General features: G+C 40.2%; 1 protein-coding gene across 7 annotated transcripts in view; it reads left to right on the top strand.

Moving 5' to 3' along the window:
- ASPH (aspartate beta-hydroxylase) overlaps window positions 1-26073 on the top strand; it is a 223493-nt gene that overhangs the window by 121569 nt on the left and 75851 nt on the right. For all 7 annotated transcript variants that reach the window (XM_073679343.1, XM_073679342.1, XM_073679345.1 and 4 more), the window contains 2 exons: window positions 4513-4598; window positions 23135-23221. In XM_073679343.1, coding sequence (XP_073535444.1) covers window positions 4513-4598; window positions 23135-23221 — 173 coding nt within the window. The remainder of the gene's footprint in view (window positions 1-4512; window positions 4599-23134; window positions 23222-26073) is intronic.

The following is a 26073-nucleotide window of genomic DNA, read 5'->3' as shown; positions in this document are numbered from 1 at the left end:
ATTCAAAAATTTTGGGGAGATTCACAAGGAGTGGACTGCTGCTGGAGTCATTGCTTCAAGAGCCACCACATACAGACGTATCCAGGACATGGGCTACAAGTGTCGCATTCCTTGTGTCAAGCCACTCATGACCAATAGACAACACCAGAAGTGTCTTACCAGGGCCAAGGAGATGAAGACCTGGACTGTTGCTCAGTGGTCCAAGGTGTTGTTTTCAGATGAAAGTACATTTTTCATTTTATTTGGAAATCAAGGTCCCAGAGTCTGGAGGAAGAGTGGAGAGGCCACAATCCAAGCTGCTTGAGGTCTAGTGTGAAGTTTCCACAATCAGTGATGGTTTGGGGAGCCATGTCATCTGCTGGTGTAGGTCCACTGTGTTTTATCAAGACCAAAGTCAGCGCAGCCGTCTACCAGGAAATTTTAGAGCACTTCATGCCTCCATCTGCCGTCAAGCTTTTTGGAGATGGAAATTTCATTCTCCCGCAGGACTTGGCAAACTCGCCTGACCTTAACCCCCTAGAGAATCTATGGGGTATTGTCAAGAGGAAGATGAGACACCAGACCCAACAATGCAGACGAGCTGAAGGCTGCTATCAAAGTAACCTGGGCTTCCATAACACCTCAGCAGTGCCACAGGCTGATCGCCTCCATGCCACATTGCCGCATTGATGCAGTAATTGATGCAAAAGGAGCCCCGACCAAGTATTGAGTGCATTTACTGAACATACATTTCAGTAGGCCAACATTTCGGATTTTAAAATCATTTTTCAAGCTGTTGTTATAAAGTATTCTAATTTACTGAGATAATGACTTTTGTGTTTTCATTGGCTGTAAGCCATAATCATCAACATTTACAGAAATAAACACTTGAAATAGATCGCTCTGTTTGTAATGACTCTATATAATATATGAGTTTCACTTTTTGTATTGAAGAACTGAAATAAATTAACTTTTTGATGATATTCTAATTTAGTGAGAATCACCTGTATGTGAGCTGGACATTGCATGCTTTCTCAGTAGGAAGCTTCAAGGCCACACATAGAAACTTGCAGATTAACATAATGTTCCTTCAGAGATAGATGGATCCCCAGTTTATTAAACACCTATTAGCACAATAGAGCATAGTAGGAAGGTAATATTACCTGAAAGTAATAAAATAGCTCCTTAGGGAGTGAGATATAGCACCACCAGCCCCCCAAACTCTGGAGGTCCAGTGCCAATGTGGTGTGTCTTGCAGATTGTGGCACCTGCAAACAGAAGCAATATTTTTGTTTCCTTCAATACCTTGATACCCTCCACAAGGCCACATGGGCCAATAAGATCCACTAATTTTGCAACTTTTCTTCTATCTTTCTATCTAATTTCCTTCTTGAGTATATGTTTTTTCATATGGCTGGGGTGAGCTAGCATTGATTTCCACTGTATCTATTGATCAAAAATGCAAAAAATACTACAGCTTGTCCCTTAAAGGACAAGTACTCACATGACTTTGTCCACTTTAGAATAAAGTTACTGGTTTTTTTTTTTTGCAAAAGTAGTAAAACATAAAGCTTAGTTTTCCCGTAATCGTACAGACCTGCAAAATAAAATTATGATGTCACTTATTCTGTTATTTATACAAAATGGGGAATACTGTAAAAGCAAATCTCAACATTGCTGGGGGGGTTGCCTCTCCACTAAAATAATCTTTTTTTAAATAAATTGAAATAAGTCAACCTACAAAAAAGCAAGCCCTCATAGGGCTATAATAGTGGAAACATTAGTTATGACTCTTGAAATCCACAAATGCAGAAACTAATTGCCACATTCCCAAAGCCAAAATAGCGATGTCGAGCACATTCAGGCTCTAGTATTTCTACTGATTGTCTGGTCTTTGTGTACTGGGAGTATGATTCCACCATTTTTTGTGTGTGATTTGCTGTCATTTGTCATCTTCTCCTGAACTATGTAAAATGAATGCGTTGATCTTACATGAGGGGAATCTACGATATTATAATAAAATCGTGACCTTAGTCACATAGCCATTAAATTGTTGCTTGTGCACTTAAAGGGATCATCTGTGAAAAATAAAAGCTTGCCCTGGTGTAACAAATATCAGACTCTTTAATACCGGTTTCCTCAGTGGCCTTAGATTGGCTGCAGTGGTCAGGTGACTTTGAACAGCATGTCATCAGAAAAAAAACATCTGATTACACACTGCTACAGTCACCTGACCACTGCAGCCAATCACTGGTTCACCAGATTGAACAGTGGCGCCACTTACTTTGCCAGTGTAGACCATGGAGCAACCTACACTAGATCCAAGTGTGTTCCAATAGGTGAGTATTAATGAGTTTGTTACTTTTTACACATCTAGACCCTGGCAAGGTTTTAAGGTTTTACTGTGCCTGGCCAGCCTTTTTAATTGTACAATTATTGGGTGATTTCATTTACACACGAAGATGATGATGATCTCCCCTCTGAGATCTGTCACTGTAGCGTTGATATGAGCACGCTCTTTATTCCCAAATGGATCACTATTGTGTCTGTCCACAATCAGTAATGAACTGTTATTGTATATACAATCCAATTTTGTATACAGAAATACACCAAAATATACTCAAAGCAATAGTGATGTGTGTGTAGGACAGCAAAAATACCAGTGGCATGCTAAAGCCCTCCATACACAATGTATAGCTTTCAGCTGACAGCTATCACTCACAAGCCCCTCATGTATTTGAACACTCACTTCTGCCGAGCCCTCTTGTGTTCTCTATGAGAGAGCTGTGATCCGACTCCTCTGGAAGCGGCTTTTCTTCTGGAGAACAAATGGATCGGCCCTTGGAAATTTAATGCGCTGGATCCTTCTCTTCCCCGTGTTTAGGGGCCTTCAACCCTATCAGGAATATAAATCTTACAAAAGTTGGCAGACTGACAAAAAGGAACATTTATAAAAAATATAACCCTTTATTAAGAAAAATATGCTCAGGACATATTGAAAGTGAAAAATTTGAGACATATACCGCAGGGGGAGACAAAGGTATGATGCTGCAATAAGACGTAAAACGAAGTAATTAGACGACTTCTAGATGGGCGTAATAATTAAGGGCCAGTTGTATGTATAAATGAAGAAATAGCCACAATAGGTGTAGTTCTATGAGTAACGAGGTGGAAGAGCTGACACACTATAGTCTAAGTGATAAGTAGGATTGTGGTGACTAACAATGGGCATATGGTAAATTGTATGGACCATAGCCTACTCAATATAAAAAGATGTCATATCTGGGGCCATATATATACCCACTGTCTTCCCATTGGAATGGCCACATCTTTATTATACAGACCAGTTTTGGTTACTATAAAAACGATATCAGGAAAGCTTTCAAAGAAGGGCAACCAATTAAATAAGAGAAATAAAAGATTTTAATAAAAGGATGCGGCTTGGGGGAGAGAACAATATCTGTATATAAATGTGTAAATGGCCACTATTAAAACCGGTGCAATAAATTGTTCTTTTCATAGTCAAGGTATTTCTTGCAAATTAAGGAAGTGAAATTTCATCAGGAGCTTTTAAAATATTACTTTTCTATCCAAGTTATGGACCCTGATCCACCGGGATTTGGCAATGACTGGAATTCTAGAAAGATTAAAGAAAGCATTACACATCTTTCTTGAAGAATTCCACATACAGGGTTATGTATTTACTTATAATGAAGTCCCATGGGGTTAGGCTATTGTGACCAACTAAAAGAATAATGGCAGTAACAGAATTTGTGACTTAAGCTATGTATGGGTTTCTAACTCGAGCATTTTATACTGATTTTATTTTTAGTAAATGTTCTGCGCTTTGCTTTTCCAATGCAGAGTTTTATATCCCCTTTGTAGAAATGGAGATAAATAAGACCATTCAATCTGCTTGCTGCCGTGGTGGGGTAAACGGTGGAGTTTATTGTTTATTATTTCATGGTTAAATTTAATGTAAATTCTCCTAATCTCGCTCTGCTTGTCATTTACTGTCTCTATGTAGGATATGTTCATAAGCAGCAATTGAAGGATATTATATTGAATAATTGAGCAGTGTAGCTGTGAATCTAGCACTGGGGTGGGATAAAACACTCACTAGAAAGCAGCGCCATGGGTCTGCTCCATTGTCCACCTTTTCTCCCGTCCGTATATGCTATTTCATTGTAATTTGTCAGTCCCTCTTGTTTTGAACAAAATGGATTTTAGCAGTATTTCGGTGTGAATGAGTAACTTGTGGGAAGTTGTTGGCAAAAGCCGAGAAGTTATAATTTTTCTGCAATAAAATAAATGATAAATTTTCTTATATTTGCTTTATTTATTATAAAAATAAGTTCAAATGACAGTGACCTTTTAACCATTTAGTTTTGTATTAGAAAAATAAAGCTTCAACCTCATTTTATATATGACTAAGAAATTAATCAGAATAAAATTATGAATCACTTAAGATCAAAAAAGATGTGTTGCAAAATCTGTTGAATCCAAAATGAATATAGTTTATATTTTTTACAGCCAAGAAAAAGAAGCCAAAACTGTTAAGCAAGTTTGATAAAACAATAAAGGCTGAACTTGATTCCGCTGAAAAACTACGGAAAAAGGCAGGTTTTTTCTCATTATTATTATTATTTCTTTTTAGAGCACCATTGATTCCATTGTGCTGTACATGAGGAGGGGTTACATACAAGATACAAATATAAAATATGGTGAACAAACTAACAATGACAGACTGGTACAGAAAGGAGAGGGCCCTGCCATTTTGGGCTTACGTTCTACAGGATGATGGGAAAGGAGACATTAGGTTAGGGGCTGCGGCAGCTCCGCTAGCGGTGAGGAGGCAGCGGGGTCATTGCAGGCAGTAAGCTTTTTTGAAAAGATGGGTTTTCAAGTTCCTTCTGAAAGTTCTGAGTGTGGTAGATAATTGGATGTGTTCAGACACTGAATTCCAGAGGATGGGGGACACTCGGGAGAAGTCTTGAAGGCGACTGGGTAAGGAACATATGAGTGTGGAGAAGAGACGGAGGTCTTGGGAGGACCATAGGTTGCGTGTTGGAAGATATCGAGAGATTAGTTCGGAGATATACAGAGGAGACAGATTATGGATGGCTTTGTAGGTGAGCGTTAGTAGTTTGAACTGGATATGTTGGGAAATTGGGAGCCAATTAAGGGATTTGCAGAGGGGAGAAGCAGAGGAGTAGCGTGGAGAGAGGTGGATTAGTCGGGCAGCAGAGTTAAGAAAGGACTTCAGAGGTGTGAGAGGGCTAGCAGGGAGGCCACAGAGAAAGATATTGCCGTAGTCAAGGCAGGAGATGATGAGGACATGCACTAACATTTTATTAGATCCAGGGTAGAAGAAAGGACGGATTCTGGAAATATTTTTCAGTTGGAGGCGGCAAGAGGTGACGAGCTTGGATGTGCGATTTGAAGGACAGGGCAGAGTCGAGGGTTACACCGAGGCAGCAGACTTCCTGTACTGCAGAAAGCATAATGTTATTAATTGTGATAGATAGATTGGGTAGGGAGTTAGTTGAGATGGAGGAAAGAGGATGAGTTCAGTTTTGTCCACATTGAGTTTGAGGAAGCGAGAGGAGGAGGAGGATATGGCTAATAGACATTATGGGATTCCGGACAGCAGAGAGGTGACGTCTGGGCCAGAGAAGTAGATCTTAGTGTCATCAGCGTGTAGGTGGTAAAGGAATCCATGGGACTTTATGAGCTGCCCCAGGTCAAAGGTATAGATTGGGAAGAGTAGGGGTCCCAGGACGGAGACTTGAGGGATGCCAACAGAGAAAGGGCGGGATGAGGAGGTTGAATGGGAGTGAGTGACATTCACCAGTTCAGTCATGATGGTGATATAGACCCCAAGTTATCATTTGCAGATATGTTTAAGTTACTTTCCTTTTTTGTCTTGTGGTTTTAGTTTCCGTTTTTGACAACAAATTCTTCACAATGGCGCATAGTTCTGTCTTGCACTGTGTTTGCGACTCATTTACGTCAAAGGATGCACGTTTTGCAAAATGGTACAAATATTACTCCAAAATATTGGCATATTCGAAAATACACCATGGAGACACTGGAGTGGAATTGCACCAAATTAGCGACTTTTTAAAAAGTCTCAATTGATTAATGAAAACATCGCTAAACTTCGACCACAAAGTGGAAAAAATCAAATAAGCGAGGATATAAATATATTTCAAATAGACTTCAAAAAAGGTAAAAATAGAATTATGAATTGGGTGCAAAAACTAGACAAAAAACAGGCCCATAAGCAATGATGAAGTATAGTGTTGTAGGGGAAGGCTGTTTACTGGGGGCATTTGGTAATTATTTAGATAATATTTTTTCAGATGTCCTTATTTAGAGTATGTAAAACACAAGACACAATAGCAGGAAGCTCCATTCTTAAAACTTTAGAGCAGGGGTCCCCAACCTGTGGCTCGTGTGCCCATGATGTGTTTCTCACGGCTGTCTGCCTGCTTGGTGCAATAGCACAAGGTCTCCCAAAAAGCTATGAAGAGAAGGTCTCCAAATGGTGACTTTTGTGAGTAGCCCTGTATAGAAGAGCAGATCTGGATGCCTATACACTGGCAAAGGGGACAGGGGAGGGACATAATTATTGTAAGCTGATAGGAGGTAGGAAGATACTGATAGTCAGAGCAGGTAATTGAAGCTGGATGCATTAGTGTGGATGTGCCTGATACGGGAATACCGAATGGGGGTGAAGTGGGAACTCTTGGATGTAAGTGTACTGTCTTTATGGGAGGATTCACTAAAAAAAATTCAAGAATGCCTTTCTTTAAAAAAATAATATTACAGGTTATGGATACTAAATTCTGTGATGGGGCATTGATGCAAAGAACTAATCTGATTGCCGTATGTGGAGTCTGGAAGGAATTTTCCCCTAATGTTGAGCTATTAGTGTCTGCTCCATGGGGTTTTTTTGCCTCCCCCTGGATCAGCATGCTAGGCTGTATGTTGAACATAATGGACTTAGGTCTGCCTTCTACCTTAAAAACTATGAATACTATGGAGGGGGCACAAGGTCTTAGTTTGCTTTCTGTGGGGAAGCTTTGGCTTTCATCACACCAGTCATGGTAACTTCTGAGTGTCAATACTGTGGGAGAGGTGAAAGAAGAGGGGCACTGGATGTGGCTCATGGCCATCTCTCAGAGTTGAATGTTGGCTTTCAAGGTAAAAAAGGTTGGGCACAGCTTCTTAGAACTTCACTCATTTACAGAGAATCTCTCAGCAGATTTTTGCTATTTAACCACTTCGCGCCAGAGCCTGTTTTTGCCTTCGTGACCGGGCCAATTTTTTCAATTCTGACCACTGCCAGTTTATGAAGTAATTACCCTGGAACGCTTCAACGTATTCCCCTGATTCTGAGATTGTTTTTTCGTGACATATTGTACTTCATGATAGTGGTAAAATTTCTTCGATATCACTTGCGTTTATTTGTGAAAAAATTGGAAATTTGGCGAAAATTTTGAAAATTTTGCAATTTTCAAACTTTGAATTTTCATGCCCTTAAATCAGAGAGATATGTCACACAAAATAGTTAATAAATAACATTTCCCACATGTCTACTTTACATCAGCACAATTTTGGAACCCAAATTTTTTTTTGTTAGGGAGCTATAAGGGTTAAAAGTTGACCAGCGATTTCTCATTTTTCCAACAAAATTTACAAAAACATTTTTTTAGGGACCACATCATATTTGAAGTCACTTTGAGGGGTCTTTATGACAGAAAATACCCAAAAGTGACACCATTCTAAAAACTGCACCCCTCAAGGTGCTCAAAACCACATTCAAGAACTTTATTAACCCTTCAGGTGCTTCACAGGAATTTTTGGAATGTGGAAGAAAAAAATTAACATTTAACTTTTTTCACAAAAATGTTACTTTAGACCCAATTTTTTTATTTTCACAGGGGTAACATGAAAAAATGGACCCCAAATTTTTTTGTGCAATTTCTCTTGAGCGTGCTGATACCCCATATGTGAGGGAAAACCACTGTTTGGGCGCACGGCAGGGTTCGGAAGGGAAGGAGCGCCATTAGACTTTTTGAATGTAAAATTTGTCTGAATAATTAGCGGACGCCATGTTGCGTTTGGAGAGCTCCTGATGTGCCTTAACAGTGGAAACCCCCCACAAGTGACACCATTTTGGAAACTAGACCCCTTAGGGAACTTATCTAGATGTGTGGTGAGCACCTTGAACCCCAAGGTGCTTCACAGAAGTTTATAATATTGAGCTGTAAAAATAAAATTTTCACATTTTTCCCACAAAACCGTTTTTCATCCCTTAATTTTGCATTATCATAAGGGTAATAGGATAAATTGCACCATGAAATTTGTTATGCAATTTCTCCTGAACACGCTGATACCCCATATGTGGAGGCAAATTACTGTTTGGGCACATGGCAGGGTTTGAAAGGGAAGGAGCGCCATTTGACTTTTTGAATGTAAAATTTGTTTGAATAATTAGCGGACGCCATGTCACATTTGGGGAGCCCCTAATGTGCCTAAACAGTGGAAACCCCCCACAAGTGCCACCATTTTGGAAACTATACCCCTTAGGGAACTTATCTAGATGTGTGGTGAGCACCTTGCACCCCCAGCTGCTTCACAGAAGTTTATAATATTGAGCCGTAAAAATAAAATTTTCACATTTTTCCCATAAAAAATGTTTTTCATTCCCTAATTTTGCATTATCATAAGGGTAACAGGATAAATTGCACCATGAAATTTGTTGTACAATTTCTCCTGAGTACGCCGATACCCCATATGTGGGGGAAAACCACTGCTTTGGTGTACGGCAGGGTTCGGAAGAGAAAGAAGCGCTATGTTGGCTGGGATAGGCAGCAGACACCATGTCACATTTGAAGAGTCGCTGACATGCCAAAACAGCAGAAACCCCCACAAGTGACCCCATTTTGTAAACTACACCTCTCAAGGAATTCACCTAGGGAAGTAGTGAGCATTTTTTAATTTTTAAATTTATACCATTGGGCAGTGAAAAAAGCATAATTATATTTTTACCACAAAAAAATGTTTTACCCTCAGATTTTACATTTTCACACAGGGCAATGGGTAAAAATGGTGCCGAAATGTGTCACACAATTTCTTCTAAAAGTGTCAATACCCCATATGAGGCTGTATCGTACCACTTAGCCATACGGTGAGATTTGAGGGGGAAGGAGCGCTATTTGACAATTGGAGAACAAATTATTGTAGAATAGGCATTTGGATTTGGGAGCACAAAATTTTCTGAATTTCTTTTGGGGGGCAAGGACCATTTTGCTTTTCCAGAGCCTTTCTGCTACCAGTAACTTGGAAGTCCCTTATATTTTTAACAGATGATGGACCTGAGTGGGGACTAGCTTTTTTTGAGGACTGAGTTGAAGCTTTTATTGGGAACATTTTACGTAACATTTATCCGGCGCTCTAGGCTGAGCACTTACATCGGGGTTTCCATCTAATTTTCCAAGTGATGTAATTCAGATGAAACCCCTGCAGGATCCATTCACTGTAATGAGGCAGCAGAGTTACTCTGGACTCCGTCTGGCCTCTGTTTAGTGGTGTCCTTTTTTTCAGAAGTGCACAAAACTGTGGCCAACCGCACTTTTATGCACGCCTAAAACAAATGACACCGTGGGATCCCAGGCTAGACGGCATCCACAGTGGCCTATATCTGCCTCATTACAGGGAATCTTCCATCATGGGTTCTGGCTGAATCACGTATTTCAGAGATTTACACGGAAACTCTGGTGTAAGTGCTCAGCGCAGAGCACAGGATAAATGTGAGCAGAGCCTTACTGGGATCTTTGGGAGACATAATAAACAAATCAGTAGCAGGTGAATAATATTTGTTTTATTTATTTTTTATGCCGTTCCTAGTGTGATATAACTGATTAGATTACTTTATTCTTCGGGTCGGTGCGATTACAGAGATACCAGATTTATATCGGGTTTTTATGACTGACAGCTGTCACACACTAAAATACGCTTTTTGTGCAAAATCTAGTTTTTGCATCACCATATTTTGAGAGCTATAATTTTTCCATATTTCGGCCGATAGAGTCATGTGACGGCTTGTTTTTTGCGGGACGAGTTGAAATTTTTATTGGAACCATTTTTGGGCACGTGACATTTTTTGATCGCCTTCTATTCCGTTTTTTGGGAGGTAAAGTTAACAAAAACAAACACTTCAGGAATTGTTTTTTGAGTTTTTTTTTATGCCGTTCTGCGTGTGGTAAAAGTGATCAGGCAGCGTTATTCTTCGGGTCAGTACATTTACAGCGATACTACACTTACTGTATTTTTTTTGCATTGCTTTATTCTGAGCGCTATAACTTTTTTATTTTTTGGCTGATGGAGCTGTATGGCGGCTTTTTTTGCGGAACAAGATGACGTTTTCAGTGGTACCATTTTTATTTCTATTCTGCTTTTTGATCACATTTTTTTCCACTTTTTGTTTGGCGATATGATGAAAAAGCATATTTTTTTGCTCCGTTTTTTATTTATTTTTATTACGGTGTGCACAGAAGGAGTTAATTAGTGTGACAGTTTTATAGCTCGGGTTGTTTCGGACGCGGCGATACCAAATATGTGTACTTTTTTTGGTTTTGTAATAATTTACGGATTTATTGGTTTAATATTTTATTTATTTATTTTTATTTATTTTGTGATTTTTTTTTTTAATAGTTTAAAAACTTTTTTTTTACTTTTTTTTACATTTTTACTTAGTCCCTGTATGGGACATTAATTTTTATTTTTCTGATCACTGATCTCATGTAATGTAATACACATATATTACATTATATGAGATCTTCACTGACTGTTTCAGTCAGAGTCTCCTGTCTGACTTCAGCTACATACAAGCTGAAGCCAGACAGGAAGGACACCATATATGGCAGAGCTGGAGGCGGTCATGTGACCTCCAGCTGCCATAGCAACCCCAGGTCCTCAAACGAAACGGAGGTCTTCGGAGGTAAGTAAGACGACCCCCTCTCTTCCTGCTGTCTCCTATATGCCGCGATCACTATAGATCACAGCATATAGAAGACAGCAAAGGGTTAACATCACTGGGACCTGATCTAATCAAGTCCCGATGATGTACCCTGTCAGAGCTAACGCTCTGCACCGGAATCGCAGTGCTTGCAGGACCCTGGGGGTCCTGAGCACTGCGAGACCACCCACCGTTTTTAAACGTCGGCACTGCACAGAGCCCGGCAAGCGCTGACGTTTATCTACAGTGGGCGGTCGGGAACCGGTTAATCTGAGAGTAGCATAATATATGGCAAGTGAACCTGATTCCAACAATGTATCACTTAGTTTAGTGGGTGCAGCAGTTGTTACAAAGAGTTCTTAGATGCAATAGAGCTGAGAAAGCTAACCTCGCCCATACCAGGCTCCCTATGTACATAGTCTATTAACAGTGGGCTGCTTATCAGAGGAGGAGGCATGGTCAGACCAGGGCTCACGTGCGGCTGTAGTCCAGTAGTGATTATCTCCTAGTGATAAAACCTTCATTGTAAGTAAACAGCAGCATATAGCCAAAAAAGTGACACATCATTGAATTCAGTTTTTCAGCAGCTACCTCATGCTGTCCTCAGATTACATAGCAAAAACTTGCTGATAGATTCCCTTTAAGGTGTTGTCTAGTCTTGAAAATCAATTTTCCAATGTCCTTGGAAATTAAGGGCTAATAGATGGGATCCCCGTTTTGGACGGGCTTCTGCTGATTAATCTGCAGAGCAGCTTCCAAAAGTTCAACATGTAATGTTTTTCTGTGATGTCTAAAAGTAACGGGTCATAAAAAAAATGTTCTATTGTTTATATCAAGTTTTATGTTAAACTAAATTTTAGGAATTTTTCGTATTTTTTTGTTTTTCATGTCACTATTTGTGTTTTTTTTAATACTGAAATCTTCAAGCTCTCATTCTGAGCCTTTTAATAGGTTACTTCCTGCTCTCTTATAGATCTCTTTTCAGCAGTTACCATCACATGTAGGGTTACAGTGAAAAGTATCAGCTATAAGTTGGTAACAAAGGATCAAACCATTCACAATAACCAGTGGTCACACACTGTCCTCCACACCCTCCCTGCACAAAGACCTCTGCACAGGTCAGAACATGCCTAGAAAGCTCTCCTCAATGAGTCGGACACTATTGCTGTGTATGGATCAAGTCACTGCAGTAAAGCAAATCTCTAAATGTTAACAAAAGCTCCAGCAAAATGTCTGCTCCCATAATCATGCACAGAAAATGTTATTATAAATCAATAAAAACTAGTATATGTATTATCTGCTTTTAATTATTTAAAAATAATAGAGACCATACATTCCTTTGAATAGGTGAAAAGAAATAATTTGGATGAAATATTCCCTTTAAATTCTCTTGTGGGAGCACTACAGGAGATTAAACATTTGCTGCTGAGTTCCCCCACAGATTACAGTTGATTTCTATCAGTGACACAGTTTGAGATACCAGTTGTTGGTGGACCCTTCTAATAAGGAGGGATTTTGAGCCCCTTAAGGTCAATGATGTAGCAGCGTAATATTGTTACCATGGAGATAATCAGAACTTATTGCACAAAGGTTTTCAGAAGATCACACGTCTAGCATTGTGCTTGTCTTTTCCGACATGAAAGCAGAGTCCTGCTTTATGTAGAGATCTGCCAGTGAATAACGCCAATGTGTGGGGCTCAGTATACAGAAAACTGCAGTATACAGTTAGGTCCATATATATTTGGACAGAGACAACATTTTTCTAATTTTGGTTCTAGACATTACCACAATGAATTTTAAACAAAACAATTCAGATGCAGTTGAAGTTCAGACTTTCAGCTTTCATTTGAGGGTATCCACATTAAAATTGGATGAAGGGTTTAGGAGTTTCAGCTCCTTAACATGTGCCACCCTGTTTTTAAAGGGACCAAAAGTAATTGGACAATTGACTCCAAGGCTATTTCATGGACAGGTGTGGACAATCCCTTCGTTATGTCATTCTCAATTAAGCAGATAAAAGGCCTGGAGTTCATTTGAGGTATGGTGCTTGCATTTGGAAGTTTTGGTATGAAGTAAACATGCGGTCAAAGGAGCTCTCCATGCTGGTGAAACAAGCCATCCTTAAGCTGCAAAAACAGAAAAAACCCATCCGAGAAATTGCTACAATATTAGGAGTGGCAAAATCTACAGTTTGGTACATCCTGAGAAAGAAAGAAAGCACTGGTGAACTCATCAATGCAAAAAGACATGGGCGCCCACGGAAGACAACAGTGGTGGATGATCGCAGAATAATATCCATGGTGAAGAGAAACCCCTTCACAACAGCCATCCAAGTGAACAACACTCTCCAGGAGGTAGGCGTATCAATATCCAAATCTACCATAAAGAGAAGACTGCATGAAAGTAAATACAGAGGGTTCACTGCACTGTGCAAGCCACTCATAAGCATCAAGAATAAACAGACTAGACTGGACTTTGCTAAAAAAAAACATCTAAAAAAGCCAGCACAGTTCTGGAAGAACATTCTTTGGACAGATGAAACCAAGATCAACCTCTACCAGATTGATGGAAAGAGAAAAGTATGGTGAAGGCGTGGTACAGCTCATGATCCAAAGCATACCACATCATCTGTAAAACACGGTGGAGGCAGTGTGATTGTTTCAGCATGCATGGCTGCTAGTGGCACTAGGTCACTAGTGTTTATTGATGATGTGACACAGGACAAAAGCAGCCAAATGAATTCTGATGTATTCAGAGCCATACTGTGTGCTCAGATCCAGCCAAATGCAGCCAAACTGATTGGTCGTCGTTTCATACTACAGATGGACAATGACCCAAAACATAAAGCCAAAGCAACCCAGGAGTTTATTAAAGCAAAGAAGTGGAATATTCTTGAATGGCCAAGTCAGTCACCTGATCTCAACCCAATTGAGCATGCATTTCACTTGTTAAAGACTAAACTTCAGACAGAAAGGCCCACAAACAAACAGCAACTGAAAACCACCGCAGTGAAGGCCTGGCAGAGCATCAAAAAGGAGGAAACACAGCGTCTGGTGATGTCCATGAGTTCAAGACTTCAGGCCGTCATTGCCAACAAAGGGTTTTCAGCCAAGTACTAGAAATGAACATTTTATTTACAATTATTTAATCTGTCCAATTACTTTTGGTCCCTTCAAAAACAGGGTGGCACATGTTAAGGAGCTGAAACTCCTAAACCCCTCATTCAATTTTAATGTGGATACCCTCAAATGAAAGCTGAAAGTCTGAACTTCAACTGCATCTGAATTGTTTTGTTTAAAATTCATTGTGGTAATGTCTAGAACCAAAATTAGAAAATTGTTGTCTCTGTCCAAATATATATGGACCTAACTGTATCACGTCACCAGGAGCCCTGTGTTACATAGGCATTAGTGATGGCAATAAATCTTACAATCATGAAATATTGACTCCGCCTGTCCTATAAAGGGGCTGAGGGGCGTTTGTTTTTACATGAACTGTTGGCCCGTGTTATGCACGCTAAAAATAAATACAGATTTATTACTGAATATGCCTGTAATACATTGAGATAAACAAAGGCATCAGTACTGCCTCCTTCTTCTAGGATCTTGGATTAAGAGATCACTGTACATCGCATACAATGTAATCCTATTTGACCATATCTCCAAGTCATAACCAGCTGACATTAATGAAAATAAAGCTGCTTTAGTTTTCCCTACATGGAGGCCTTTCCTCCAGGCAGAATTTAGCTGCAGTTTATCAGCTGAATGTGTCATTCTCCGAGCAACAGCTGTGCGAGTTATCTTGTCATAGTTATTGCCTTTCTCATTTCTGTGCTGCTCACTCCTATATACATGTCATACATCAGTTTCTCTCTTCACAGATCACCGGCTCTGCTAATAATAGTCTGTTTATGTATCATTCTGTCATTGGATAAGAAATGTATATTTCTTGTATAACCATGTCATCCACAATCCACTATAACCATGTCATCCACAATTCACTATCACGATGTCATCTACAATGCACTATAACCATGTCATCCACAATCCACCATAACCATGTCATCTATAATCCCCTATAACTATGTCATCTGCAATCCACTATAACCATGTCGTCTGCAATCCACTATAACCATGTCATCCGCAATCCACTATAACCATGTCATCTATAATCCCCTATAACCTATAACCATGTCATCCACAATCCACATTCACCATGTCATCCACAATCTCCTATAACCATGTCATCCACAATCTACTATAGCCATGTCATCCACAATCCACTATAGCCATGTCATCCACAATCCACTATAACCATGTCATCCGCAATCCACTATAGCCATGTCATCCACAATCCACTATAACCATGTCACCTATACTCCACTATAACCATGTCATCCACAATCCACTATAACCATGTCATCCACAATCCACTATAGCCATGTCATCCACAATCCACTATAACCATGTCACCTATACTCCACTATAACCATGTCATCCACAATCCACTATAACCATGTCATCCACAATCCACTATAACCATGTCACCTACAGTGGTGGCCAAAAGTATTGGCACCCCTGCAATTCTGTCAGATAATACTTAGTTTCTTCCTGAAAATGATTGCAATCACAAATTCTTTGGTGTTATTATCTTCATTTAATTTGTCTTCAATGAAAAAACACAAAAAGAATTGTCCTAAAACCAAATTGGATACAATTCCACACCAAACCTAAAAAAGGAGGTGGACAAAAGTATTGGCACTGTTTGAAAAATCATGTGATGCTTCTCTAATTTGTGTAATTAACAGCACCTGTAACTTACCTGTGGCACCTAACAGGTGTTGGCAATAACTAAATCACACTTGCAGCCAGTTAACATGGATTAAAGTTGACTCAACCTCTGTCCTGTGTCCTTGTGTGTACCACATTGAGCATGTAGAAAAGAAAGAAGACCAAAGAACTGTCTGAGGACTTGAGAAACCAAATTGTGAGGAAGCATGAGCAATCTCAAGGCTACAAGTCCATCTCCAAAGACCTGAATGTTCCTGTGTCTTCCGTGCGCAGTGTCATCAAGAAGTTTAAAGCCCATGGCACTGTGGCTAACCTCCATAGATGTGGACGGAAAAGAAAAATTGACGAGAGATTTCAACACAAGATTGTGCGGATGGTGGATAAAGAACCTCGACTAACATCCAAACAAGTTCAAGCTGCCCTGCAGTCCGAGGATACAACAGTGTCAACCTGTACTATCCGTCGGCGTCTGAATGAAAAGGGACTGTATGGTAGGATACCCAGGAAGGCCCCACTTCTTACCCTGAGACATAAAAAAGCCAGGCTAGAGTTTGCCAAAACTTACCTGAGAAAGCCTAAAACATTTTGGAAGAATGTTCTCTGGTCAGATGAGACAAAAGTAGAGCTTTTTGGGAAAAAACATCAACATAGAGTGTACAGGAAAAAAAAAGAGGCATTCAAAGAAAAGAACACGGTCCCTACAGTCAAACATGGCGGAGGTTCCCTGATGTTTTGGGGTTTCTTTGCCGCCTCTGGCACTGGACTGCTTGACCGTGTGCATGGCATTATGAAGTCTGAAAACTACCATCAAATTTTGCAGCATAATGTAGGGCCCAGTGTGAGAAAGCTGGGTCTCCCTCAGAGGTCATGGATCTTCCAGCAGGGCAATGACCCAAAACACACTTCCAAAAGCACTATAAAATGGTTTGAGAGAAAGCACTGGAGACTTCTAAGGTGGCCAGCAATGAGTCCAGACCTGAATCCCATAGAACACCTGTGGAGAGATCTCAAAATGGCAGTTTGGAGAAGGCACCCTTCAAATATCAGGAACGTGGAGCAGTTTGCCAAAGAAGAATGGTCTACAATTCCAGCAGAGCATTGTAATAAGCTCATTGATGGTTACCGGAAGCAGTTGTTCGCACTTATTTGGGCTAAAGGTTGTGCAACCAAGTATTAGGCTGAGGGTGCCAATACTTTTGTCTGGCCCATTTTTGGAGTTTTGTGTGAAATGATCAATGATTTGATTTTTGCTTCATTCTCTTTTGTGTTTTTTCCTTGCAAGCAAATTAAATGAAGATAATAAGACCAAAGAATTTGTGATTGCAATCATTTTCAGGAAGAAACTGAGTATTATCTGACAGAATTGCAGGGGTGCCAATACTTTTGGCCACCACTATAACAATGTCACCTATACTCCACTATAACAATGTCACCTATACTCCACTATAACCATGTCATGCGCAATCCACTATAACCATGTTATCCGCAATCCACTATAACCATGTCATCCGCAATCCACTATAACCATGTCATCCACAATCCACTATAACCATGTCATCCACAATCCACTATAACCATGTCATCCACATTCCACTATAACCATGTCATCCACATTCCACTATAACCATGTCATGCGCAATCCACTATAACCATGTTATCCGCAATCCACTATAACCATGTCATCCGCAATCCACTATAACCATGTCATCCACAATCCACTATAACCATGTCATCCACAATCCACTATAACCATGTCATCCACATTCCACTATAACCATGTCATCCGCAATCCACTATAACCATGTCATCCGCAATCCACTATAACCATGTCATCCACAATCCACTACAACCATGTCATCCACAATCCACTATAACCATGTCATCCACAATCCACTATAACCATGTCATCCACAATCCACTATAACCATGTCATCCACAATCCACTATAACCATGTCATCCGCAATCCACTATAACCATGTCATCCGCAATCTACTATGACCATGTCATCCGCAATCCACTATAACCATGTCATCCACAATCCACTATAACCATGTCATCCACAATCCACTATAACCATGTCATCCACAATCCACTATAACCATGTCATCCACAATCCACTATAACCATGTCATCCGCAATCCACTATAACCATGTTATCCACAATCCACTATAACCATGTCATCCGCAATCCACTATAACCATGTCATCCACTATAACCATGTCATCCGCAATCCACTATAACCATGTTATCCACAATCCACTATAACCATGTCATCCACAATCCACTATAACCATGTAATCCGCAATCCACTATAACCATGTCATCCGCAATCCACTATAACCATGGCATCCGCAATCCACTATAACCATGTAATCCGCAATCCACTATAACCATGTAATCCGCAATCCACTATAACCATGTCATCTATAATCCCCTATAACCATGTCATCCACAATCCACATTCACCATGTCATCCACAATCTCCTATAACCATGTCATCCGCAATCCACTATAACCATGTCATCCACAATCCACTATAACCATGTCATCCACAATCCACATTCACCATGTCATCCACAATCTCCTATAACCATGTAATCCACAATCCACTATAACCATGTCATCCGCAATCCACTATAACCATGTCATCCGCAATCCACTATAACCATGTCATCCACTATAACCATGTCATCCACAATCCACTATAACCATGTCATCCACTATAACCATGTCATCCGCAATCCACTATAACCATGTCATCCACAATCCACTATAACCATGTCATCCACAATCCACTATAACCATGTCATCCGCAATCCACTATAACCATGTCATCCGCAATCCACTATAACCATGTCATCCACAATCCACTATAACCATGTCATCCGCAATCCACTATAACCATGTCATCCACAATCCACTATAACCATGTCATCCACAATCCACTATAACCATGTCATCCGCAATCCACTATAACCATGTCATCCACAATCCACTATAACCATGTCATCCGCAATCCACTATAACCATGTCATCCACAATCCACTATAACCATGTCATCCACAATCCACTATAACCATGTTACCTATACTCCACTATAGCCATGTCATCCACAATCCACTATAACCATGTCATCCGCAATCCACTATAACCATGTCATCCACAATCCACTATAACCATGTCATCCACAATCCACTATAACCATGTCATCCACAATCCACTATAACCATGTCATCCACAATCCACTATAACCATGTCATCCGCAATCCACTATAGCCATGTCATCCACAATCCACTATAACCATGTTACCTATACTCCACTATAACCATGTCATCCACAATCCACTATAACCATGTCATCCGCAGTCCACTATAACCATGTCATCCACAATCCACTATAACCATGTCATCCGCAATCCACTATAACCATGTCATCCACAATCCACTATAGCCATGTCATCCACAATCCACTATAACCATGTTACCTATACTCCACTATAACCATGTCATCCACAATCCACTATAACCATGTCATCCACAATCCACTATAACCATGTCATCCGCAATCCACTATAACCATGTCATCCACAATCCACTATAACCATGTCATCCACAATCCACTATAACCATGTTACCTATACTCCACTATAGCCATGTCATCCACAATCCACTATAACCATGTCATCCACAATCCACTATAACCATGTCATCCACAATCCACTATAACCATGTCATCCACAATCCATAATTTAAGACCACATTGTAATATTAGTTATGAGCCTTTATGGGGAGCTAACAAAGGAAATAGAGGTAATTGGGGGTGGGGGAGGGTTGAGGACTCATTATAGAACAGCAGAATCTTTTTTTTTTTTCCTAAGCCCGGAAACCCCTTTTAATTTGTTGTTTCTAAGATCAGAACCATTTACCTTAATCTCAGAAGGAAGAGCTGATCTGAAGCATAACCTTCTGTTTTAATAAGCAAAATAACAGGGCAGGTTCATTATTAATGTCTAATCCTTAGACAGTAGAAGCTAAATGCCTTCATACAAACTTAAAAAAGTTGCCAATTTTTGTAGGATAGACTCACAATCTAATGTAAATGGAGCCTTTTGACTGTAGGGGGACATAAGGATTGGGCGTTCGGAATTCAATCGCCGATCCATTTGTTAGGTGGTGAGATAAACCTAAAGATCATCTCACTGCGTCCGAGCCTTCCTGTGTGTGGGGGGAGTCAGGAGAGATAACTGTCGGCCGAACATTATTTTGGCTAAAAGCTACCTAATGTGTTTAGCAAGCTTCAGTTTAGACAGTCTTAAAATGTGCCAGATTTATCTTAATGGTTCGTGTTTAATAAATATGGTGGATATTTAACTGTGCAGTCTAAGTTTTCACAGGTTTAAGGGCAGCCAGGGCCCAAGCAGTTTAGAGTGTGTGGGCCCCCCAGCACCCGATGTATGATGTGACATGTCATGTGACATTTTGGGAGGTCATATGATAGGTCACGTGCTGAACACACAGGTGCCAAATTTTTCCCTTATGCACTATATATCACAATAAGGGATGGTAGTGTACATAACAAGAGAGGACACTATGTAATAATGGACGGTGTTATACATAACAAAAGGAGATTTTGTGTAATTAGAGTCAGCGCTATATGTATCAAAAGGGGATGCTATGTAATAAGGGATAGGTGTTATGTAATAAGGGACAGAAGCATACATAACAAGAGAGGACACTATATACCAAGGAATGACGATATACATAAAAAGGGCACACATTAAGTATTTGCATCAGAAATTTCAGGACCATTTTTTCATCTCTTGGCAGGAAAAACGCTGTGTAAAATTGCCATGTTTTCCCGCATTTTTTACATGCATTTTTGTTGCAGATTTTTCCCCACTTCTTAGTATAGGTGAGATCTGCAGCAAAAACACTGAAAGAACTGACATGCCGCAGATTTACATCTGCTGCAAATCTGCAAGGAAAAATAAGTAACGTGTGCATGAGACTTCAGGTTGTTCAGGTTTTGTGACAAGTCTGCTTAGAAAAAACGCGACAAATATGCAATGTGTGCACAGGCCTTAAGGGAGTCACTTTTACAAGCATGAGTGTTACTCCCATCATCTTTCTACAAATAAAGCTGCATTTACACTTAAAGATAATAGTGAACGAGCGTCCTTAAGAATGCTCGTTTCGCGATAATCTTTCAGTGTATGCAGGTTGCAGATCACCTGATGAACAAGAAAATCGCTCGGTCATTGGGTGAAAAAATCATCAGATCATCAGGACTCCCACTGCTGACAAGTATGGCAGCATACAGTACGCGCACTGAGCCATCTAGTGTAGATCGCTCAGTGCACATCATTTGCTTTGGTCAGCCTGCGCAGACCACCGCCGATCGTTAGAGGTTTGCTGATCAGTGGTCATTTAGTGCATCTGGTTGGTCCGTGTAAACGACCCTGATACAGTGTAGACACAGAATATATTACATCCAGTCACTTACCGCTGACGTCTCATCTAATTAGAGCCATTTTCTTTGTTTGCTGAATCTAAAAATCCTCCACACTGCACCGCTGGATACAAACATGCTCTATACCATTACTATATAATTAGCCATTGTGCAACCCACCATTCAAAAATATAAATTGATAATCCAGCACTGTGCCCTGCATTAACTATAATTCGCCACTTTTCCCCTGCCCAATAAAAATATAAATTAATTAACCACCGTACTCTTTCCCCCAATCCATTACGAGTCACTGACCTTTATCCTCAAGCCCCCACCACTGTGCTCCTCCCACTCCGCCAAATCATAATTATATGCCCCAATTCATTATAATAACATGTCCTCTCCCCCAATTCATTTTAATTTCATGTACTTTCTCCCACCCCCTCCACCCTCCACAAACAAAAAAAAAACAAACAAAAACTCTAATACCTAGATGCGATTAAGATATTTTGCACTATGTATAGCACTTTCTATTCACCCACTATAGGGTCCTAATATTACTTAACTTTTATTCCAAAATTGAGAACTAAGTCTTACTCCTTAATTTCCCCTGCTTTATAAACACGTATATCGCGATAAACGGACATGGGATTCTTTTTCCACCAATAGGTGGCGCTGCTATATAAATGTATTTTGTATTTATCCAGACTAAATACTACTAGATTCTCTAGATTAACAAATTATGTGGCAAGAGTATTTCTCTAGAGATATTGAACTATATAATTATGTGGGATCTCTGTATTGTGTTTGCCCTGTTACTATTGTGTTGTTTCGTGAATTTTGGGGGCCAAATCATTGGTACATGTGACTAAGATACCACTATTTTTCTTTGTACAAATTCTCCTTTTTTATGTTTTTTTTTAAAAATTGTGTATAAATAAAGATAGAACTTTTTAATATATTTGGGTTGTTCATTTTTCTTTTGTTTTTTTCTGAAGGCATGCAAAGTGTCTAAAGCACACAATAAATATGGTGGTAGTAATAAAAGACAGGTACTTTTGGTGCAATAATCGTGGCTTATGTAGTTTGTTAAATCTCCCCCACTGTGTACACTAATAGAAGAGGACTATCCTTGACTGTATGTAAGTTTTGATATTTGGACAGAACTCATCTTTTAACAGTTTTCCACAAGATGGAGACAGATTGATGGTTATAGAAAATGAACATGATCATTGACCGTCTTCTCGCTCTGCATTTTGATCCTCGGGGGATTATACACTGTATATAGTCATTTATGGTTATAGTCCTGCAGCTCTGCATCTTACCATTCTCATGTTGTTCTTAATGGTTGTATGTAAATCAGGAATAAATACTTGGACAGTTCTTCATTTTCTTGCTGTATAAGTCAACAGTAGCCTGTTTTTTCCGAGCTTTCATAGACTTCTCCCCGAGAATTACTTCTCTATTTATAGCATGCTTAAATCATATCCTTTTCTTCCACTGCTGGTTTATTCAGCGGCACTGGGGATTCTGGATGAAGTCGATGCAAGGTCACACTGCTAACCCACCTCTGGCCATGTGGAATAATTTGATTTGTACTCAGATTGAGAACTCAGGGTGAATTTTAGATCAGCCACCATATTTAGCAGAAGCAGTCAAGCGACTTCCTAATGCAGGGAGGTTTATCAGGAAGGTCCACCGGTGAGGCTGTCGTGGTGGTGATCTTTATGCTTAGCACGGCTCTCTCACCTCTGCCCACTCGATCTTTTTCATTTTTCCGTAGAGATTTATTAGTGTGTTTTGCCAAGGTAGTTATATGACTTGTTTTCCTCAGTGCTTTACATTTTATATCGGCAGTAATTATTACCTTCTTTATGATTCATAGGGAAAAGTGGAAGACGCTTTAAGAGCTTTTGAACTTCTGGTGACTAAATATCCCCAGAGTCCAAGAGCCAGATACGGGAAAGCCCAGGTATGTTACTCCAAAATGAATGTAATTTACTGCTTTGTCTGTACAGTATAACCAGGTTATGGGTCTACAGGGTAAGTAGGAGGTAATATCTCAGAAAGTCTTTTTTCCAGCCTTGTTTCCCTGGCGTAGTCTTGCAAATAACATGAATATCTACCGTGATGTGATTAATGGTCTTAAAGTGAATGATTACTGTTCAACATTATTTTGTTTTATGACTCTTTACAGATATATTCTGGTATACAGGTCACACCAGCTGTACAAGAGGGTTGAAACTAGGAGCGTAACTATAGTGGGTGTAGGGGCTGAAGTTGCACCTGGATCTTGTAGCCCAAAAGGTTTCTTTGGGCCATATAAGAAGATTATTACCTTTAAAGACCAATATATATATAGCATCTTCAGAGAGAAAGAGGAAAGGAACTCTAGTACCACCTACTGGATGTGGCAATCCTAAAAGTTGATGAGAACCCTTTAAAGGGCCTTGTCACCAGAATTTGGATAGGAAGTCAAACCAGACACTGCATCTGCAGACACGTGTTTCAGGATTTTTGCCCCTCATCAGTACAAAGTAGGAGAACTGGTTTGGCTAGGTGAGAGGTCTTCGGAAGGGGTAAAATTCTCCTTGTTGAAGAGCATCAAGTTGACATAAGGAGACTTATAGGACAAAGGAAGACTTATAGGCTAAAATTCTCCTGGAAATTTTAATATGCATATCCTTTTCCTCTTATAGGAGGAAAAATATTGGGGCTTTATTGCCACCTACTTTAGATAGCAATCCTACAAGCCTATATCAACAATTAACAGCCCTCTTTCCCAGTCAACCAGTTCCCTTGCTTTGCACTAATGAGGGTCAAAAAACCCCAAAGCACATGTCTGCAAAAGGAGCTTCTGGTTTGGCATCCTATCCTAAGACATGTGGCATACACCCTTAAAATGCATACAATCCCATATGCCTTTGCATATGGTGGATTTTTTGCACGAACTAATGGTCCACGTGGTAAAAATTGCTGCATGGCCTAATCTAGTCCATGACTGGCTTTGTGTGCTCATTTGCATTGTGGATGATGTCGGAGCTGTCTTTACATTGCATGTACTAATCTGGCTGTCCTACCAGACCAGAATATTGCACGCAATGTAAAAACAGCTTCGGACATGTCCGCGATGCAGATGTTCTCAATTTACGTACCGGACTGGCCCATTTTTTAATACAGATATCTGAACATGACGTTAGAGACAGTAGAGTCGTTCCAAGAGAACTCCATTGGTTAAAATATCTATGCATTTCAAAGTCAGACTAACGTCTTCAAACAGTAGACCACGATTGACATATCTTGCTGGTTCCATGAATGTTGTAATATCTTCTGATAATGAAGCCAGTCCGACCTTTGAAATTTGTAGACATTGTAACCAATAAAGTACTCTTGGAAGACTCCACTGTCTTTTAGAAGCATTCGCTCAGCAGCACAGGAATAAAAAGCTCTACTTATCTGCCACAAACACTACAGGCCTATTGAAGAAGAACTTTAGTATATACCAAATGGACCATTTGAAGAGTATAGGCGTTCTCTTAGCATATACTATCAGCATGTGATGTATGTAGTATGTATATGTCCATCCAGTATGTCTAATGTTTCATTTTCTTCTTTTGGCACGTGCTCACTGAATTGTGTGATTTGGGTAGGTGATATATTCCACAATGTAGAATTGCTTAGAGTATGGTATTGTAGTGCCGAAATGTATTTCATAAAAATGTTTCTATATTGTTTCAGTATTGGCATTAGCCAGTCTGCACGCTATCTAGAGCCCCAGAAAGCCCTTCAATAATACATCTTCACGACTGATTGTTGAGGGAATCTCAGATGTGTGCTTCACTCGTCGCTCTGTAGCAAATATAGAGAGCAGCGGCAATCATAAAGTAGTGCAGCGGCAATCATAAACCCACACAAGTCGCTGTATATACTATAAAAAATACATAAATGCCTGAACTAACGCTGCAGGTGAACTATACATAAATGTTCATTCTCTGCTGTTGAGCATTTGCAGAAATGCTTTTTTGCCAACCGGTGCTTACTTTATTTTTTTTTATCAAGCAATAGCAGCGAAATTCAACTGTAATACGGTTTCTCTAGATAGTGGAGATGAGAAAATTGATTTGATGTGAATTGGATTCATCTAAAAATTTTAGGAATTCCCTGAATTTGGCAAATAAATCCACAACGTGTGATCTGCTTGGTGCGAATTACTTAGAATAGCTACCGGCATTTTAAACAGATTACATCAGCCAGAGAAGGCGCACATGACCTCGGGCCTGGCCAGGCAGTCTAGCAGCACCACGTCTCATGGGAGGGACTATCATGAAAGACTGTCGTCAGGAGGGACTATCATGAAAGACTGTCATCAGGAGGGACTATCGTAGCCTGTATAAAAGCAGAAAAGGCCAATGTCATTTTGCAGTGAATCTAGATACTGAGACGACAGCATAGCTTGGTAATAGAGATTGTAGCGCCGGCGTCCCTGCCCTCTGCTAGGCAGGGACGCTGTTCCCCTCACCTCTCTGCTCCGTGCCCGGCGTCCTCCTCCCGCTCTGCTGGCAGCGCGCGCTCCTTCCCGGCCACTGTGCTTAGGGCGCGCGCTCTCCCTCCCTCTTAAAGGGGCCGCGCGCGCCGTCCTAAGGAGTCCCCGGCCAATGGCCGGAGGACTTCACCATATATAAGGCACCTCCTCCAAAATGGAGGTGCCCGAGCAATGTTGTTGCACTGTTCACTACTCTGCTTCAGCCCTCAGGTCCCGTTGCCAGTTACCTGCCAGATACCTGCCAGATTCCTGCCAGCTTGCTGTCTTATTCCTGCCTGATA

Source organism: Phyllobates terribilis, unplaced genomic scaffold (assembly GCF_046119375.1).
Source record: "Phyllobates terribilis strain yellow unplaced genomic scaffold, ASM4611937v1 Scaffold_4__5_contigs__length_816908805, whole genome shotgun sequence".
Taxonomy (NCBI): Eukaryota; Metazoa; Chordata; class Amphibia; order Anura; family Dendrobatidae; genus Phyllobates; species Phyllobates terribilis.
Note: the sequence above shows the minus strand (reverse complement) of the source record. Positions and strands in the feature narration are given on the sequence as shown.